The sequence below is a fragment of the Pan troglodytes genome, chromosome 8, assembly GCF_028858775.2.
Source record: "Pan troglodytes isolate AG18354 chromosome 8, NHGRI_mPanTro3-v2.0_pri, whole genome shotgun sequence".
Lineage (NCBI taxonomy): Eukaryota > Metazoa > Chordata > Mammalia > Primates > Hominidae > Pan > Pan troglodytes.
In genome coordinates this window covers 136,530,433-136,551,150 of record NC_072406.2, presented here as the reverse complement: position 1 = coordinate 136,551,150, position 20,718 = coordinate 136,530,433, and the positions used below count along the sequence as shown (strand labels likewise).

At 50.2% G+C, this 20,718-nt stretch overlaps 2 protein-coding genes and 1 long non-coding RNA gene across 6 annotated transcripts in view; 2 read left to right on the top strand and 1 right to left on the bottom strand.

Annotated features, from left to right (window-relative positions):
* LHPP (phospholysine phosphohistidine inorganic pyrophosphate phosphatase) overlaps positions 1-1,308 on the bottom strand; it is a 154,784-nt gene extending 153,476 nt beyond the window's left edge. For all 4 annotated transcript variants that reach the window (XM_016919563.4, XM_016919565.4, XM_009459449.5 and 1 more), the window contains exon 1: positions 1,173-1,308. In XM_016919563.4, coding sequence (XP_016775052.1) covers positions 1,173-1,297 — 125 coding nt within the window. In that variant the 5' untranslated portion in view covers positions 1,298-1,308. The remainder of the gene's footprint in view (positions 1-1,172) is intronic.
* A 47-nt stretch (positions 1,309-1,355) lies between these two features.
* Positions 1,356-3,694, top strand: LOC107966866 (uncharacterized). Its single transcript, XR_001706903.3, has 2 exons — positions 1,356-1,552; positions 2,953-3,694. It is a non-coding gene; the product is annotated as an uncharacterized LOC107966866 (long non-coding RNA).
* Positions 3,695-13,005: 9,311 nt separating this feature from the next.
* On the top strand, positions 13,006-17,855 carry NKX1-2 (NK1 homeobox 2). Its single transcript, XM_521630.6, has 2 exons — positions 13,006-13,332; positions 14,915-17,855. Exons 1-2 carry the CDS (start codon positions 13,119-13,121, stop codon positions 15,631-15,633), a joined length of 933 nt encoding a protein of 310 aa, XP_521630.5. The 5' UTR covers positions 13,006-13,118; the 3' UTR covers positions 15,634-17,855.
* The last annotated feature ends 2,863 nt before the right edge of the window (positions 17,856-20,718 follow it).

Here is a 20,718-nt window from a genome sequence, read left to right as displayed (position 1 = left end):
ATGTGGCTCACGCCTATAATCCCAGCACTTTGGGAGGCCGAGGCAGGTGGATCACCTGAGGTCAGGAGTTAGAGACCAGCCTGCCCAACATGGTGAAACCCCGTCTCTACTAAAAATACAAAAAATTAGCCGGGTGTGGTGGCACATGCCTGTAATTCCAGCTATTCAGGAGGCTGAGGCAGGAGAATCGCTTGAACCTGGGAGGCGGCGGTTGCAGTCAGCAGAGATTGCACCACTGCATTCCAGCCTGGGCGACAAGAGCAAAACTCCGTCTCAAACAAAACAAATAAAAAAAGTAACTGGGCATGATGGCGGGTGCCTGTAATCCCAGCTACTCGGGAGCCTGAAGGGGGAGAATCACTTGCACCCGGGAGGCGGAGGTTGCAGTGAGCCGAGATCGTGCCATTGCACTCCAGCCTGGGCGACAGAGCAAGACTCCATCTGAAAAGAACAAAACAAAACAAAACAAAACAAAACAAACAAAAAGTATATCATTTCAACAGGCAAACAACATAACCCATTTTCATGTTTTTATTTTACATTTTACTCACGAAGTCTGGTGTTTTTGGGGGTTTTGTTTATGAGACCGTCTCGCTCTGCAGTCCAGGCTAGAGTACAGTGGGGTGATCACAGCTCACTGTAGCCTTGACCTCCTGGGCTCAAGCGATCCTCCTGCCTCAGCCTCCCAAGTGGCTGGGCCTACAGGCGTGCACCACCACACCCGGCTAATTTTTAAATTTTTGGCAGAGACGGGGTCTCCCTATGTTGCCCAGGGTGGTCTCCAACCCCCTAGCCTCAAGCGATCCTCCCTCCTCTGCCTCTGCAAGTGCTAGAATCACAGATGCGAGCCACCGCGCCCGGCTAAGTCTTGTTAATCGGTATGCATTTTACGCCTACAGCACATCTCAATTCAGACTGGCCGCAGGTCAAGCGCTCAGCAGCGCACGTACCAGGTGGCCGCCCTGTCTGACCGCGCAGCCCTAACCAGCAGAGTCCTGGTGCTCGCCCGGGGCAACAGTGGGGTCGTCCGTGGTCAGCACTGTGCGCGCACCGGGGTGGGAAGGGGGAGAACGAGGCGGGGCCTGCGCCGCGGCCCCGCCCCCTGCCGGCAGCCAAGGACCGGGCTGAGCTTAGAGCTCGGCGGCCCCAGCGGCGTCCCGGGGCCCACTCACCTGGCCACCGCCTCCACCGAGCCGGCGATGGCCGTGCCGCCGCCCGCGCCGCTGTCGTACAGCACGCCCGAGATGTCAAGCAGCACCCCGCGCACGCCAGCCAGCCGCTTGCCCCACGGTGCCATGGCGCCCGGCCCTGCTCCTCAGCTCCGCTTCCCAACCGACGCCGGCGCCGGCGCCGCGGCCGCGCAGGGGCGCCTGGGAACTGTAGTCCCGCGGGCGGGGCAGGGCAGGAAGACCGGGTGCAAACCCGGAACTGGGGCGCGGCCTGGGCACCCCGGCGTCACTCGCCCCCGAAACGGTGTCCTTTTCGGAAGCTTTCTTCCCAGGAGATCAGCGGACAAAGAGCAGGAAAAGCAGAAAACAAGTCCCTAAGAAAGGTCAAAGGCAAATTGAGACAAGAAGGCACCTGTAGCCAGGGGCGGTGGTTCACGCCTGCAATCCCAGCACTTTGGGAGGCAGAAGCGGGCGGACAGCTTGTGCCCAGGAGTTCTAGACCAACCTAGTCAACATAGTGAGACCCTGTCTCTATTAAAGAAAGAAAGAAAAAGTACAATACAAAATTGAGGCCGGGCGCAGTGGCTTATGCCTGTAATCCCAGCACTTTGGGAGGCTGAGGCTGGTGGATCGCTTGAGGTCAGGAGTTCGAGACCAGCCTGGCCAACATGGTGAAACCCCTGTCTCTACTAAAAATACAAAAATCACCTGGGTGTGGTGGCGCATGCCTGTAGTCCCAGCTACTCGGTAGGCTGAGGCGGAAGAACCGCTTGAACCTGGGAGGCGGAGGTTGCAGTGAGCCGAGATTGCACCACTGCACTCCAGCCGGGGCGACAGAGCAAGACTTTGTCTTAAAAAAAAAAAAAAATTATATGCAGATAACAGCCCTGCATAGATGAGGATGCATAGGATCTGGGCTGAGAAGAAAACGGGACTATCACAATGCGTTAGACCCAGGAGGTTTTTGGATAAGCTATAAAATACCACTCAATGCTACATTATTTTTGCAATAAATACACATTGATATTAAAAGGGAGGAGTTTCCTCAATGGCCCCTCGGAACCTTTCAAGTTATTAAATAGAAACGAGAACACTTTACTTCTGGTCCAACATAGCTTTGAGCTTTCAAAGAAGAGAGGATCATATTATTTCACCATTTCTTTTCAGGCTCTTGATTCACAGAAAGGATGAGGAATTCGTTGAAATGTTATGGGGTTCAATGAATTGTGTATATTTTGTTGATATGCTTACTAGGGGAGCTGTTTACAAGTGAAATAAAATATAGTTCCTACCCTTTGGGATTTCCACTAATGGGGTTGGGGAGTAGTATACCTTATATAAGGGTTCTTAGTCGCAGACAATAGACACCACTCCAGCTAGAGGGGTTTTGTTTACATGAGGTGAAGGAGCTTACAGATGACGGGTCCAAGTCCTACACAGCCAGGAGCCATGCAGCTACGAGAAACACTTAATTTTACTACTCCTTTGGGACCACTGCCCCATCACTTAGTGCAGCCCCCAGCATAGCTGCCCCCAAAAGAACAAAACATATCCACCACTGTGCCCTCCACCTGTGGCCACCCACTCACTTTCACTGTGTCTGGCTTGGTGGAACCTAGCCCACGCTGCAAAGGAGTCTGGGAAATGCAGTTTTTAGTGTTCCAGGGGCTGAGTGAGTCAGTTTGGAGAATCTGCTAGGAACATCATGAACCATACACGTATTGAGACCCTACTCTGTGCAGTGGGCACAAAAAAATTCTAAGGTGTGATCCTTGCCTTCCAGGATCAAGACTGGGCAGAGAACAATGGAAGACCTTCATGACTGCTGACCAAATGTGTGCCAAGTGGCAATGAGTGACACAGACACAGTCAAGAGGATGACCTCTGCAGGCCTAGAAGGGCAGCTGTGGCTTCTGGGCAGGGGCAGCCTGAAATGGACCTTGGAGAATGGCTGGGCTTTAGCTTCATGCCAAGGAGGAGGAAAAGGGGTGCTTCTGCCAGTGGTGTGAGCCTACCCATGGTTGTTTCTTTTCAGTCAGCTCTGTGGGTACTCTTGGGCAAGTCCCTTTTCATTTCTACGACTACAGTAGACAGAATAGTGCCCCCTTGAGATGTCCACCTCCCAATCCCCACAACCTCTAAATATATTACCTGACATGGCAAAAGGGACTTAGATCTTGCAGAGCCTATGCTCCTGTAGGGAGATTATCCTGGATGGTCCAGGTGGGCCCAGTGTAATGACATGAGTCCTCATAAGGGAAAGAGGGAAGCAGGAGAGAGTCAGAGTCAGAGAAGGAGGTGTGACAGCAGAAGCAGAGGTCAGAGAGAGAGGTGTGAAGATACTGCGCTACTGGCCTTGAATACAAAGGGGCCATGAGCCAAGAAATGCAGGTGGCCTCTGGAAGCTAAAAAAGGCAAAGAATTGGATTCTCCCCTAGAGCCTCCAGAAGGAATGCAGCCCTGCTGGTACTTCAAGTTTAGGACTTCTTACCTCCAGAACTATAATAATAAATCTGTTGTTTTAAGCCACTAAGTATATGGTAATTTCTTGCAGTAGTGACAAGAAACAAATACAGGGATCCAGGTCCCTCACCTGAAAAATGTGGCAAGTCTCTAAGTGTGGGCCACTGATAGGCTAAAACTTGATCTGAAAATTCCAGGCTTCTCTTGGGATGCAATGAGTGTAGGGCATTGTCTATGTTAGGGTTGCATTTGGCTACATGTAACAGAAACCCAGCCATAGTTGCCCAACCAAATCAGATTTTACTTTTCCTCATATATCAAGAAGCCAAGAGGGAGGAAATCCTGGATGGGACAACAGCTCCCAGGACCATCAGGCTGCCTCCTGCTTTCTGCTCCACCACCCTCTCAGCATGTGGCCTGCCCCTCACGCTAGCAAGATTCCTGCTCCACCCGAGGCATCATGACTGCATTTCAGGCAGGAAGGAGGGGAAAGAAAAGAAAAAAGGGCATGTGACAGCTGAGTCTGACCCTTTATACCCAGAAAGCAAAAGCTTTCCCAGAACCCTGATCCAATGGACTCTCATTTGCATCTTTTGGGCCAGAGCTAGCCAGGTGGCACATGAACACCATAGTGTGCCAGGAAGCATACACCACTGACTGAGCTTTCAGCCTGTTATAGCAAATCTACAACTCATGTCTGAATTTCAGCTCAACTATGAATCTATCAACCATCTATTGCTATACTAGACATATGCCTCATCCTTTCAGATTTGCTTGTCATAGTCAGGACTATTCGGCTGCCAGTGACAGAAGCCAAATTTCAAATGGCTTAAATTTAAAGGAATTTATTGGCTTGCACAACCAGATAGTCTAGCAATGGACAGCATCAGGCATGGCTGGTTATCAGCTCTGGGCTCACAGAGTCTCCGGTACACCACCTGGTGAGGATCCTTTTCCTCAACTTGGTCTGGCTGTTCCAGAAAGAACTCTGATTGGCTCTCTTGGGTCAGTGTCCCCCATTGTCTGTGTTCCAATGGAAGTGATACTGTGATGTTCCAGCCTGACTGGTGCCCTTACCAGGGCTGGAGGTGGGGCACTTGCCTATAGTCCCACCATGACCAGAAGGAAAGGGAGAGGACAAGCCCTCCAGCAAAAAGCAGGGCACATTAGCCGGACGTGGCAGCACATACGTGAAGTCCTAGCTACTCCAAAGGCTGGGGCAAGAAGATCACTTGAAGCTGGGTGTGGTGGCTCACACCTGTAATCCCAGCACTTTGGGAGGCTGAGGCGGGTGGATCACGAGGTCAGAAGATCAAGACCAGCCTGACCAACATGGTGAAACCCCCATCTCCACTAAAAATACAAAAATTAGTCAGGCGTGGTGGCACACGCCTGTAATCCCAGCTGCTCAGGAGTCTGAGGCAGGAGAATCGCTTGAACCCGGGAGGCGGAGGTTGCAGTGAGCCAAGATCACGCCACTGCACTCCAGCCTGGGCGACAGAGCGAGACTCCATCTCAAAAAAAAAAAGAAGATCACTTGAACCTAGGAGTTGGAGGCTATAGTGTACATGACTGCAACTGCAACTGTGAATGGCCACTGTATCCTAGCCTAGGCAATATAGCAAGACTTCTCTAAAAAAAAAAAAAAAAGAGAGAGAAAAGAAAGCAAAAAAGCAGGGCACTGTGAAAGAGGAATAAGGAAGCAACATGGTATAGGCAAAAGTAGCAGGTGCCCACCAGTCACCAAGACCTTTCTTATTATCAAATTCCATCTCCCTGGAAAGTGAGACCAGACCAAGTGAGGGCCATATGAGCCAAAGAATCTTCTGTTTTATTGAGATGGGCTATAGTGGAAAAAAAATCAGAGCACCATTAATAACAGAAATGCTTCTCAGGCCGGGCACAGTGGCTCACACCTTGGGAGGCCAAGGCGGGCGGATTACCTGAGGTCAGGAGTTCGAGACCAGTCTGGCCAACACAGGGAAACATCGTCTCTACTAAAAATATAAAAATTAGCTGGGCATGGTGGCACAGGCCTATTGTCCCAGCTACTTGGGAGGCTGAGGCAGGAGAATCACTTGAACCTAGGAGGCAGAGGTTGCAGTGAGCCAAGATTGCGCCACTGCGCTCCAGCCTGGGCAACAGAGCGAGACTCTGTCTCAAAAAAAGAAAGAAAGAAAGAAATGCTTCTCAAACTTTAATGTGCATTAGAATCACCTGGAAGGCTTTTTAAAACTTAGGTTTAGATTCAGGAGGTCTGGGTGGCCCTAGGAACCTGGAAGATGGTTGTCAGTTGATGTGGGCTATTTTCTGGAGTCCTACACATGGCCTCTGCATGTGGCTTGTGTATCTCACAGCATGACAGCAAGAGTCAAAGAGGAAATGTCTCCAGGGCAAGTGTTCCCAGGAAACAAAGTGGAGGCTGCAGGGCTTCCTGTGATTTAGCTTTGGAAGTCACAGAGTCACTTCAGCCATGTTGTACTGGTCACCCAGGGCCAGGCCAGGCTCAGTGTGGGAGTGGATGACACAGGGGCATGAGCACTAAGCAGCATGGTTGATTAGGGGTGGCCATTTTTTGAGGCTAGATACCGCAACAAGTCTACCAGTGTCAGAAACACCACACGGGGTTAAATTCATGGTGGTTCTATGCCTGCATTTTTATTTTCTGTTCCCTTCCCTTCCTCCCTTCCTTCCTTCTTTCCTTTCTTTCTTCCTTCCTTCCTTCCTTCCTTCCTTCCTTTCTTTCTGAGACAGGGTCTTGTACTATGACCCAGACTGGAGTGCAGTGGCATGACTCATAGCTCATTGCAGCCTCAAACTCCTGGGCTCAAGTATCCTCTCGCCTCAGCCTCCCAAAGCGCAGAGATTATAGGTGTGAACCACTGTGCCTGGCCCCTGCATTTTTCTTTATAAAAAGCATGGTACCCAGCATGGATGACCTGAATAAAAACATAAGCTTGTTCCACAGATGCGCAGCATGGGAGTCAGACCCCTTATGAACCTATATCCGTACCTAACATTTCTTGATCCGATTTTTGTCTTCAGCCTATATGGTCTCTTATGGGTTTCCAATCCATCTTAGTCAAACTGTGGAGCTTTGGGTTTGTATTACTGGGCCACCATTTATTGCTTTCGACTCTACAACCTACCGAACGCCAAGGTACTGGTGGGCACAGGGATGCATGCTCTGTCCTCCCTGACTTTAAGACAATCCAAGGACCAGAATCTGTATGCCAGGCAGTGTGATAAAGGCTGTGCCTGTCAGGGTTCCTTGACTCTGGCTAATTGAATTCCAAAATGCAGAGGGGAAGAGAAGGTTGGGAAGAGTGTAGGCAATTTACAAAATCAAAGGAAATGCTGAACAACCAGACCTGGGCAAGTACTGGAACCATCAGCGTCAAGAGTGGGAAATAACAGATTATTTAGTTTTGGGCACCACTGCCACAATGAAGCGGTGTCACTCTGCTTCAGATACTCCCGGGAGAGAGGCCAGTAGGACTCTACTGCAGGGGCTCACTCTTACCTCCTGGCCAGAAGAAGGTTGGGGGGCCTGATTGGCAGTCCCATCACTACCACATACAAGGGTGGGGGCCCAGGGGCATCTCATCAAAATCAGCTACAGACACCAGAAAAGGGGGAGTGGATCCTCAGATCAGGCAAAACCAAGAGATGTCCGTCAAGGGCTATGATGGCAGCGTGCCCCAGAAACAATGTGGGAAGGAGTGCTCCAGTCTGCGTGGGGTAAATCAGGGAAGCCCTCAAGAAGAAATAGTATTGTAGGGATGCAGTGAGGCTCCCAGGGAACCCGGAATGGAACAACCAGCATCAGGAAGAAGTCAGCAACGGTGGCAGCAGCTGGAACCCACCTGTCTGCCTGTCTCTCGTGGCTTCTCCGCTCTGCTCTGCACTTGTTTTTGTTGTTGTTGTTGTTGTTTGTTTGTTTGTTTTTGAGACGGAGTTTCATTCTTGTTGCCCAGGCTGGAGTGCAATGGTGTGATCTCGGCTCACTGCAACCTCTGCCTCCCAGGTTCAAGTGATTCTCCTGCCTCAGCCTTCCCAGTACCTGGGATTACAGGCGCCTGCCACCACACCTGGGTAATTTTTGTATTTTTGGTAGAGACAGGGTTTCGCCATGTTGACCAGGGTGGTCTTGAACTGCTGACTTTAGGTGTTCTGCCCACCTCGGCCTCCCAAAGTGCTGGGATTACAGATGTGAGCCACCACGCCCAGCCTGCACACTTGTTTTTGACTCTCCATGTCCCTGCTGAGTCTCTGCATCTCCATAACTTCTGTGAGCATGTGGCCCTCAGCGGCCACCCGTCTCCATTTTCCTTGCCCATTAAGCTCAAGCACCCACCAGTGGCAGGGAGCATGCCCTAAGATGAGGGAGTTGATTTTTTTTAACTTTGGTTTGGGGTCAGGTGGGAAGGCTATATTTTCAACTCAGCTTTCACAAGTTAGTCTATGAGGTGTTTTGTTTGTTTGTTTGTTTGTTTGTTTTGGTGGGGGGAATACTTGCTGTGCTTGGCAGCCAAAGTTCAAAGCTCTGGTGGGAAATGGTAAATGCTAGCCTTTAATTGTAAATGACCTCTCCAGCACCAAGGGAGATAGAGTCCGGTAAACAAACGATGGATTCTGCTATCTGTGGCTTCCTTCTACAATCTAGTGCTTACCCTCTCCCATATTACAGACCAATTTGAGTAGAAGAAGCACATCTTGGGGAAGGTGGCTGAGGTACTGGGAAAAGGGGTTACCCACAGGCTGTCTGGCAGTTGAGGTGTCCCTCTTTGTCATCAAGCTGTGTCTTATGAAGCTGTCTCTTTGGCATATATATCCTACCCTGGGGGCTGGCTCAAAACGCAGGGCTTTACCTGGAGAATTTCAGTTGCATTTTACTTTAGGAACATAAGATTTTATCTAAAATGCTTTAACACGGCTCATAATATTGCCCCCTCCCCCCCACTCCCTCTGCATAAACTGCAAATTCTTTCCATTGTTAACACTATTCATGGCACTCAGTGGCTCTTCAAGGCTGTGCTGGAATTATAGGCACCTTTGTTTGTGGAATACCTTAGGAAGCTTGGCACCATTGATTTGCATCAGTGCCTCCGGAATAGCCTTTGCCTTCTCCTTAAAGATACTATCTAAACTGTGAAATTCATTAAATAGCCCCAGAAATGGATCAGGTTATTTAACACAACATCCCTAATGGTGCAATATCTCAGCTGTCTGCACTGATAGTGAACATTGTCTTGGATAGTGTTATCAGCCCAGGACACCCGCTATGAATATTGATCCCGAGCTTGTTACAGGCATCACTTGCCATCAGGACAGGTCAGGGTTGGAACCCACCTAGCATCAAAGCAATTTAAAGATAGCACTCAGGCGGAATTTTAATGCCCAGGCTGAAAAAAAAAAAAAAAAATCAACTCTATGCACAGAGGGAAGGTGGCTTGCTGGATCTGGATATGTTATATAGGAATAGCGTGGGTATAAATACACATGTGAGGATGTTAGTGAGCCAAACACATGGCCAAGTTGTACTGAAAAGGATGCTCACTGCCTCCTGGTCTTTTACAAAACAGGTGGCCAGAAAAAAAAATTACCTAGGACCTCCTCCTCCACTATCCCCCACGTTGAAGAAAATATCCTGTTCTTTGGTTAGCAGGTTTCTCTTTAAGTTGGATGAGTAAGAGAGGGCATTTCTATCCCTTCAGTGTTGATGGGAGACCCAGCGAAGTTTCTTGTATGCCATCTATTGCCTGCAGCCAAGTACTAAGCATGAGCATTCACATTACCTTGTGCTACAATGAACACACAGACCAGAAATATCTGGCCGGGCACAATGGCTCATGCCTGTAATCCCAGCACTTTGGGAGGCCAAGGCGGGCAGATCACTTGAGGCTAGGAGTTCGAGACTAGCTTGGTCAACATGGTGAAACCCTGTCTCTGTTAAAAACACAAAAAATTAGGCCAGGCGCGGTAGCTCACGCCTGTAATCCCAGCACTTTGGGAGGCCGAGGCAAGTGGATCACAAGGTCAGTAGTTCGAGACCAGCCTGGCTAACATGGTGAAACCCTGTCTCTACTAAAAATATAAAAATTAGCTGGGCGCAGGAGTGTATGCCTGTAGTCTCAACTACTCGGGAGGCTGAGGCAGGAGAATCGCTTGAACCCAGGAGGCAGAGGTTGCAGTAAGCTGAGATCACACCACTGCACTCCAGCCTGGGTGACAGAGTGACACTCTGTATCAAAAAAAAAAAAAAAAAAAAAAATTTAAGCCATGCGTGGTGGCTCACACCTGTAATCCCAGCACTTTGGGAGGCCAAGGCTGGTGGATCACATGCGGTCAGGAGTTCAAGACCAGCCTGGCCAACATGGTGAAACTCTGTCTCTACTAAAAATACAAAAATTAGCCAGGTGTGATGGTGCGTGCCTATAATCTCAGCTACTGGGGAGGCTGAGGCAGGAGAATCGCTTAACCCCAGAAGGCGGAGGTTGCAGTGAGCCGAGATCATGCCATTGCACTCCAACCTGAGAGACAGAGCAGGACTCTGTCTGAAACAAAACAAAACAAAAGAAAACATTAGCATGGCATGGTGGCACGTGCCTGTAATCCCAGCTACTCGCCAGCTACTCAGGAGGCTGAGGCATGAGAATTGCTTAAATCTGGGAGTTGAAGCCTGCAGTGAGCTGAGATGGCGCCACTGTACTCCATCCTGGGCAACAGAGCGAGACCCTATCTCAAAAAAAAAAAAATCTGAAAAATAAGGGGCAAGCAAAACAGAAAACCACTAAGAGAAGGAGTTTGCAAGGATTCACAGGTTTAAGGAATGTGGCCTCTGCCATTCTTGGCTTTCTCTCCAATTTGTTGCTTCTTCCTTTTTCGGCTCCTTCCCTATATTTAACATCTGTGAACCTCAAGGGAAAGATGATTCATATCATTTAAACAAAATTTTTTGAGGTAATCTATGGAGTACAGTGGAAATGATCCGGGTTTGGGTTACTCTTGGCTGTCTGGGCCTCCCTTGTCCCTCTGGTTTGGGGTATAGGGTGGCCCCTGGAATGCCCACCATCCTGTGAAAATAAAGAGTCTCAAGGTTTCTCATAGGAGAATGAATAAGAGGGACAGTGGGAGGCCACATACTTCCATCTGGGGCTAACTTAAGGAAACCTATTCCTAGCTATCCTGAAGAACCTCAGCATTTAAAAATATAAACATGGGCCAGGCACGATGGCTCATGCCTGTAATCTCAGCACTTTGAGAACCGGAGGTGGGCGGATCACTTGAGATCATGAGTTTGAGACCAGCCTGGCCAACATGGTGAAAACCTGTCTTTACTAATAATACAAAAATTAGCCGGGCACAGTGGCACGCACCTGTAATCCCAGCTACTTGGAAGGCTGAGGCAGGAGAATTGCTTGAACCCAGGAGGCAGAGGTTGCACAGTGAGCCAAGATCGCGCCACTGCACTCCAGCCTGGGTGACAGAGAGACTCTGTCTCAAAAAAAAAAAAAAAAAAGTAAACATGGTGGGAAAATGTAGAAGGGGCGGCTAGGATCAAAAGGGTGAAGGGGGAGAAACAAAAAGGAAGATTAGAAAAAAAAATCGAGAACTGGGTGAGAAAGCGTTATCAAAACAGAAAACAAAGTACCCTATCTGTATTTCAGGAAGGCTCTGTGATTTGCAGTCCAGGTTGTCGGGCGCCACTTTTTAGTTTCAGGGCCATCTTTTCTTTGGGATTGTCACATTCCCTTCGATGGGAGGTGGTCCAGTGGACTTGGGAAGGACACTTCCTTTCCTGAGCTTTAAAAGCACAATCCGTCTTCACTTTAGGACTGGAGCTGGCTTGATTTCCGCAAGCTTTAAAGTCCGCAGGGAATACAGTGACCACCTCTGGGAGGGGCAGCAAGGTTTGAATGAGAAAAGCTACAAGGAGCTGGCTTCTAAGGATGCCTCTTCAATAACAGATGGGATTAGCAGCCCCCAGCACTTTAAAGAGAAGGTTTCTCCTCCTCTTCCTACTCCTTACCTGCTCAGACAATATTAATTGCCAAGTCATTGTTTGGAAACCCTATGGGGCAGAGAAGAAAGGAACAGCAGAGTCAGAGGTGGTTCTGGGCCAAACACTAGGAGAAGCCTCAGAATTTGCCTGAAACAAATGCTTAGCGCTCACAGACTGCTGTGTGCTTTCCAAGAGACAAAAGAAGAAATTCAGGATTGGTGTGGCCAGTGGAAGCTTCTCCGACCACTGGTGATCACTTTCCCAGGGGACTTGGTGGGGCAGATGAGGGCCATTTCAACTGTCTCTCTTCTCGGACCTTAAATTCAAACCAGACAAGCATTTCTGAATCTTCTGCTTCTGGGGCTGAGAGGGAATGGGGGTCAGAGATGCAACCTAATTCTCAGATCCAATTTCTTTTGCAAATGATCGAATTTGTGACTCTGGAGAAGGCCTGACGTTTGTCCATTGAGGGCTGTGCTCCGGGTCATAGCAAACCAGGGCAGACACCCCCAGCCATCTCACTTGGCTCTGTGCCTGAAGCCACCAAGGTTTCCAAAGCGGCTGGCATCCCGGTGGGGGCTCACCACCTCTCCAAACCTCTTGCTGGCCTCTGGCTTGGCTTTGGAGTGGAAGCAAAAGACTGAGAGTCCGGGATTTTCTCCCTCCGTTTCTGAGACAGCAGGATGTACTAAAAAAGCACTGACTGGTCCAGTAGAAGACCGAGGTCCAAACCCAGACTCTGTCACCAACTCACAGTGACCCTGGGCACATCTTTTCTTACCTTTGAACCTCGATTTCCTCATCTTTAAAACGGGGACAGTGGTCTGTGCCACGTGACGCCCATCTCACAAGGATGCTCAAATAATCAAAAGAGTCGTGCAAGCCTCAGGGCTTTGTGAACGCTAAACTGTGAGAACGTGAGGGATTTTACCTCCGAGGTAACCGGGTCTGAAGCTATTACAGTAATTCACTGGCGAGGAAGGAGATGCGCTGAGCATTGCCTGGGAGTAAGCAGTCCTGGCCTCAGTTGCATCCCCAAGTCTAAGGCGGGTGCGCCGGAGAAAGGGCACAAACTCAAGTCACAGAGGTGTGTGTGTCGGGGTGAGGGATCCCCGAGATGGAAGCCTCCCTCGCGCCCTCGGAGAGTCCCAGAGGGTTGGGCGGAGGCGCGCGGAGCCGACAGCACTGTCCCCGCGGGCGCGCGCACCGGGCGCGCGGAGGCTTCCCCGAGCCCAGGCAAGCGGCCGCGGCACAGCGCCTGATAGTCCCGAGGCTGGCCCGGGCTGCGCCGGTGCCAATCGGCGCGCAGCCCCCCGCGGCGCTCTCCCCGCCCCGCCTCCCCGCCCCCCTCCCCAGCTTCACTTGGCAGCGCGGACCCGGCTCCTGGCTGGAAAGCTACCGCCAAGCCACAGCCGAAGGCAAGCCCGAGCGGCGCCATCCCCAACCCCGCGCCGCCGACCGCCGGCCCGTGGGCGACGGGCATGCTGGCATGGCAGGACGGCGGGGCCAAGGCGGCTCCCTCCCACCACAAGATTTCTTTCTCTGTCCTGGACATCCTGGACCCACAGAAATTCACCCGCGCAGCGCTCCCTGCCGTGCGCCCGGCTCCCCGGGAAGCCAGGAAAAGTTTGGCGGAGGTCGAAGCGGGGAAAGATGCCAGCTCCAGGGACCCTGTCCGACAGCTGGAGACCCCTGGTAAGATGCAAGGCGGCCCCGGCCCCAGGAGGCCTCAGCCCCAACAATGCGGAGTGTATGGGGGAACAGCCGGGCCCGGTGAGTGACCCTTAACAGCGTCTTCCTCAGAGAGAAGGCGCACGGGACCGGGTGCGAAGTGTAGCCCCCGCCTCGGACTTGGATAGAGGCAGAGAGGAGGCTCCCCGCATTACAGGGCAGGGATTTGCCGCATCCCTGCTCACCCGCCAAGCTCACCCGCACCACAGTTCTGATGCTCGCGGTGGAAACTTACCTGGCGCCTGTCTTGCCAGGCTTACTCATTTATCGGGCATTTAATGCGCTTGCCACGTGCTAGGACCTGGGCTAAGGGCTGGGATAAAGGTGATGAAAACTTCGGAACCTGAGAGATGGACAGCATCATTAACATCACCTCCATTTTATGGATGGGGGAGCTGACGCTAAGGCTTGCGCCGGGGGTCTTCGTGAGTAGCGAGGTCAGGTGCCACCCGGAGACGCCTGCGGGGCTGGGCTGCCCCAGGCGCTCAAGCTCCCCAGACTCAACTGTTAACTGGGACTGGGCTGAGGGCGGGGCTCCGATGGAGTGTTGGGAAGCTTTTGGTACTTTCTCCTCGAAACCCTTTCTGAATTACTCCCAACGCTGGCGGACACCTGATGAAGGGGTTAGGAAAGTTTGTGGCTGGAAGTAAGGACGGAAGACAGCAGGAGTCCTGCTGGGATCAGACAGGGAAAGGCGGCTCCCTGGAGGGTCAGAGGCTCAGGTCATCGGGGGAGGCTGGATGCCGCGCAGCCCCCTGCTCTCCTCCCCAAGTTTGGCGGTGATTGCCTGGGGCCCGGGGCGCCTCTGGCGGCCGCACTTGGGCCCGGGCAGGCGGCCTGGTAATTGTTCGGATCTTCTCTCCGAGGGGCCGCGCTCCCTTCCCCCACCCTCGTGATCGATATTCTATTACTGGCGCCTGCATATCTCCTGCCCGCAGCTTGCAGGTACCGACTTCAAACCCCCTTTCCCTGTCTGATCCTAATATTGTTCGATTAAAACTTACCTTTAATAGATGACATCTATCGATCCGGCCCCGCACAAATCTGAAACTCTATTAACACGGCGGGAGAGAGAAGATGGGAAAGGGAATTTCACTTTAAAGCGGGGGCGGGGGTGGGGTGGGGCAGAGAGCTTAATAACTTCTTTTTTAATTGCTGGGAGTCCTAGATCAAAATAGGCTTCTAGGGTCTGGGGAAGGCACAGCCCTAAAAGCGTTTGACATCTAGATGTCTTAATACAATGATCCTACCCCCCAGTATGGTTACCCAATAATGTCACTATTTTTTCTTAATGCGGGGTGTCATTCATTCATTTAGCGTACATTTCTTGGAAGCCTACTTGATGGCAGATTTGTAAAGGGCAAGAGGACACCATTCCCCTAAACCCGCTGGCGAGGATGTGTAGTCCGGCCTAAGGGGAGCGCGATGTGGGGACAGGAGCAGCACCCGGAGTTGGGTTGGGGGGACAGCTGCTTGCTCTAGGGAGGACGAGGAGGAGGTTTGGGGACGTGGAGAGGCTTCTGTTCACCGACCCCTTCTCCCCTAGATGCTGCGGGCCCAGGAGCCGGCCAGGCGTCCCCACTGGAGGGTTCCGAGGCGGAAGAGGAGGAGGATGCGGAGGATCCGAGGAGGCCGCGGCTGCGGGAGCGGGCTGCGCGCTTGCTGCCGGGCCCAGCGCGCTCACCTGACGCCCCGGCCGGGGCATTGGCGTCTGGGGAGCCCTGCGAGGACGGCGGGGACGGCCCTGTGGGGTCCCCCCCGGGATCCCCCGGCTCCCCGCGTCCCAGGCGCCGGCGCGTGGAGCCCAACTGCGCCAAGCCGCGGCGCGCGCGCACCGCGTTCACCTACGAGCAGCTGGTGGCCTTGGAGAACAAGTTCCGGGCCACGCGCTACCTGTCAGTGTGCGAGCGCCTGAACCTCGCGCTGTCTCTCAGCCTCACCGAGACGCAGGTCAAAATCTGGTTCCAGAATCGCAGGACCAAGTGGAAGAAGCAGAACCCGGGTGCCGACGGCGCGGCGCAGGTGGGGGGTGGCGCGCCCCAGCCAGGGGCGGCGGGGAGCGGCGGCGGCGGCGGCTCGGGGGGCAGTCCTGGCCCTCCCGGCACCGGCGCTCTGCACTTCCAGACTTTCCCCTCCTACTCCGCGGCCAACGTCCTCTTCCCGTCCGCCGCCTCCTTCCCGCTGACGGCTGCCGCCCCCGGGAGCCCTTTCGCGCCGTTCCTTGGGCCTTCCTACTTGACCCCCTTCTACGCCCCGCGTCTATGAATCCGAAGCCCCCTGGCCCCTCTTTCGCGGGATTCACGAGGGATTGGCATCGTCGTGTGCCCTCGGCTCCTCCACCGGGGGTGCAGGTGCGCGGGTGTCAGCGCGCCCCTTCCCTTCCAGCGGCCGGAGACGCCGCACCCCTGCCCGCCGCGCGCACCCGCGATCCTCGCGGGCCACCAAGGGGTCAGGGATCTGCCGTCCTTCAAAGTGTCCGGGGACGGAGGCTGACCTCAAGCCTTGCCGTTTCTGGACCTTGCTGTTCACTTTGGGTCAGGTTTAATTCAGTTCAGGGGCTAGTTTTTGAGGGTCTGGGTGTTCGGCGCGGGGCTAACCAAGATGCCAGGAGGGAAATACAGGGAGCAGAGACGCCCTGGCTGCCAGCTGCTGGCGGCTAGGATGGAACCTTTAAAGGTGCTGGCTCATCAGAGGGTGAGAAACAGTCTCTGTTCACAACTGACAGCTTCCCCTCCTCGTGCTCGATGGTTCAGCCCAAACCCAGAGAGTTCTTCCAAATCCTGAACGAGGCTGGGGAGAGCTTGGTCCTGGAGCACAGACGGCCGCTCTGAAACGGACTATTTTTAAAATGCATAAAACTCCACATTTCTAGATCTTTACTTAAGATTCGGACTGGAACGCAATACTTGTTCCAAATAACCTCCCCAGGCTATTCCTGAGAGAGGGGGTACCTTGGTTTTTGGAGTAGGCCAGAAGTTTGTGGTAGGAAAGGTGACTGATTTGCAGCTAGACTCACCTGCTAAAGTAGACACAGGTCTTTTGCACTGCAGGTTTTGAGAACAGCCTGGACCAAACCACACAGTGACCCCAAAGGCATAAAAATGATAATGAAGGCAGCGATGGCTCAACTAATATCATGAAGTCTATGCATGAGGCTGCCTACTTTGATTTGCAGTAGTTGATACTTTAAAACTTCAGTCCTGGCTTATCTGCCTGTCCCAGGGATTCCTGGGCTCCCAATAGTGAGCCAGGTTGGGGAAGAGCTAGCTCCATCAGCACACACTACATGTGGACAGTTGGACTGGACTGTTTTTTAAAAGCACAAACTCAACATTTTTAGATCTTCGTCTAGGATTCTGACTTGAAAACAATTCTTGTTACAAACAGACTCTCTATGGTGGTGAACAAGCAGAGATTGTAAGGGCCCATGAAAGCAATACTTGGGTGTGAAGAGCCGTCATATTCCTAATGGATTCACCTCCAGGAATCTGATACATGGACATGCATTTTAACTGCTGCTTTTATTACCTCCCTTAAAAAATTAGTTCTGTGAAATTCCCTTGCCACTTTTGCTTGGAATACATTTCCTTTAGTTTTCTACCTAATATAATCTTGTAGCCCACGTCTCAGAAACCCAGAGGTCCCCAGTTGTGTCATGTATGTTTCATTCTCACTTTTGATTACTTGAGGCCAGCCGAGATCTGTGTGGATACCATATTCCTTGCTATTTTTTGGTAGCCTGTGCTACTAACAATCAAATTTAATGGTCAATGGCTTCAAAGTAAAGCACACTGTTTGGTATTATGGATTACATTCCATGACTATGATCTTGAAATATCTAGTTCTGTTATTAGGAATGATAGAAAATATTCCCCATTTCTCCTAAATTAAGTGAAGACTTCATGGTTCATGTGACTCTCATAACATTTGATAGTATGTATTATTTAATTACTTAATATCCACTAATTAGACTCTTTTCCTTCTAAAGAAGAATGTCCCCCAAACAACACATTGTAACTTTCTAAAAGACAGTTGGTGCCAGATGAGATTAAAAATGCAGTTACTCTACTAGATAATATTCACCTTATACTTTGGTAAACACTCCTTTAATAACTATTTGTTGGTTTCTCAAAAGCAATATCCCATATTAAACAGACAATTCAAATGTGACAATTCCTCTGTAACAAAGAAGCTGAATTCTGTAATAAGTGGGAAACATTTCATTCCAGTCTTCTCAGGTACCAGAATCATGGACTTCAGTAGAAGAGAGGGAATAGGGAGAGAGGTGGGAGGCTGATCTGTTCGTGGCCCAGCACGGTGCTGTAATTCCTGACCCTTCTGGTTTCCACAGATCATTGCAGAGTAATGCTTGAAGCGTGTGACTTTGGACTTCTGCTGCTTTAAAAGGCCCGGTGGCTTTCCAACCAAATCCTTAGACTCAATCTATTGGTGTGTTTGTCTAATAAATTCTTTTTGTAGTAAATTTATTTTTATTTCTTGTCTCATTATTCCTTGTTCTCTATTAGCAATGCTTTAAAATAATAAGTTTATAATTATCAGAAGGTAATTATAAAGTATATATGTATCTCTCCTCCCAATAATCCCTAAATAGGGAATATTTCTACACTAACACTCCTTTCTTCAGCCATTTCAGACCCAAGCTAGATATACCCAGAGTGGCTACATTTGCACGCAGTATATACAGACACACATTTCAGGCCATTTTCTTGCAGAAGCAAAGCATCTTCACAGAATCTGAATTAGTGGCTGCTAATTATATCAACACCAACCTATTAGATTTCTAGGACATTAACTCTTAGCCTTAACCTTACAAGTTCTTAATACCCCAAAACAGCCTGGTAGGTAACTTTTCAGACTTTGGCCATCTGCTGGTCATAGATTTCTGATGTTAAATATTACCATTTTAGATCCCTGTTTGAAACCACATAGCCGAGGAGCTGTATTTATAGGAGTGACTAGAGAGCGTTTTTTATATTGAGAGAACCACAGTCCAATTTATGGGCAGAAATTAATTTAGTATGCTTATCTTTATAGTAATAACTTTTTTTCTTTGAGACAGGGTCTTGCTCTGTCACTCAGGCTGGAGTACAGTGGCACAATCAAGGCTCACTGAAGCCTCAACCTCCCAGGCTCAAATGAACCTCCCACCTCAGCCTTCTGAGTAGCTGGGACCACAGGCACGTGCTGCCATGTTTGGCTAATTTTTTTTTTTTTTTTTTTGTAGAGACAGGGTCTGGTTGCCTAGGCTGGGCTTAACCTCAAGCAATTCTCCCACTTCAGCCTCCAAAGTAGCTGGCACTACAAGGTCCTGCCACCACACCTGGCTAATTTTTAAATTTTTTAATTTCTTTTTTTTTGTAGATATGAGATCTCGCTATGTTGCCCAGGCTGGTTTCAAACCCCTGAGCTCAAGCAATCCAGTAGCCTCAGCCTCCCAAGTACTGGGATTACAGGCATAAGCCAAGATTCTCACTCTTAAAGCATTCTCCTTTCTTTGGACAGATCTGTGGTTTTTGTTATTGAAGGACACAGTCTCACTCTGTCACCCAGGCTGGAGTGCAGTGGCATGATCTCAGTTCACTGCAACCTCCACCTCCTAGGTTCAAACAATTCTTCTGCCTCAGCCTCCTGAGTAGCTGGGACTACAGGCGTGCGCCACCATGCCTGGCTGATTTTTGTATTTTTAGTAGAGACGGGGATTCACCATGTTGGCCAGGCTGGTCTTGAACTCCCGACCTCAAGTGATCCACCAGGGCTTCCAAAGTGTTGGGATTACAGGCATGAGCCACCGTGCCGCGCCGGGCCTGATTACACTTTTGGAAGGGAATCTAAGTGTGGTGCAAACAATTACCATCCTTTACCTGTAGCCCCTGGAGAGACGAAAAGGTACATTTTAAATTAATCTGTCTCCTCCCTTTTCTGCTTGAAACCTTTTATGAAAATTAGCTGCTTTTATATTTTCTCAATATACATTTTTCTGCATACATGTAATATGTGTTTTGCAGATGCAGTTGACGTATTTACTGAGTGGCTAGTATTGCTGTGTCAGGTACTATGAGGGCCGCAAGATGAACCACTGAGTCATGTGGATCTCACCAACAGGGAATGCAAGAAAAATCAGGAAAGTACTGTCATAGGTATGTTATTTTTTTTCTTTTAACTTTTATTTTGGCATAATTTTAGACCTAAGAAAAGTTGTCACGCCTGTAATCCCAGCACTTTGGGAGGCCGAGGTGGGTGGATCACGAGGTCAACAATTCGAGACCAGACTGACCAACATGGTGAAACCCCGTCTCTACTAAAAATGAGAGAACTAGCTGGGCGTGGAGGCGCGCGCCTGTAATCCTAGCTACTCGGGAGGCTGGGGCAGGAGAATCGCTTGAACCTGGGAGGCAGAGGTTGCAGTGAGCCGAGATTGTGCCACTGCACTCCAGCCTGGGCGACAGGGCAAGACTCTGCCTCAAAAAAAGAAAAGAAAAGAAAACAAAAGTTGTAACAATAGTACTAAAAATTTCCTTCCTTTTATTGGCCAGGCGTGGTGGCTCACGCCTGTAATCCTAGGTCTCTGGGAGGCCGAGATGGGTGGATCACGAGGTCAGGTGTTTGAGACCAGCCTGGCCAACATGGTGAAACCCCATCTCTACTAAAAAATACAAAAATTTGCCGGGCATGGTGGTGCGCACCTGTAGTCCTAGCTACTTGGGAGACTGAGGCAGGAGAATCGCTGGAACCCAGGAGGCAGAGGTTACAGTGAGCCGAGATCGCGCCACTGGACTCCAGCCTGGGCAACAGAGTGAGACTCCATCCCAAAAATACATAAATAAATAAAATAAATTTCCTTTTACTTTTTACCCAGATTTTCCAAGTGCTAGCATTTTACTGCTTTGGTCTTAGTATGTTCACTCCCTTCTCCCCTCCCATGCCTGCATATTGTACATTGTTTTCTGAACTGTTTGAGAGGAAGTTGCAGACATGATGTCTCTTTACCCATAAATATTTAGTGTGTTTTTCCTAAAGCACAATGACTTTCTCTTTTATAACCACAGAGTAATTATAAAAATCAAGAACTCCGCACTGGTATGGCACCATTACTGAATCTAGAGACCTAATCCAGATTTCATTTGTTCTCCTTTACAACAAAAGGAAAACCTCTGATGTGTTGCATTGCAGTCCTATTTAGGCTTCCTTAGCCCAGGACAGTTCCTCAGCCTCTCTTGGTCGTCTTGGTCTTCTTTCCCTTTGTATTAAGTACCTTGTGGGGACAGAGTGTAAAACTCTGTAAATATCCAATTACTCATGAATTATTTCTTTTACTTTTAGAGACAGGGT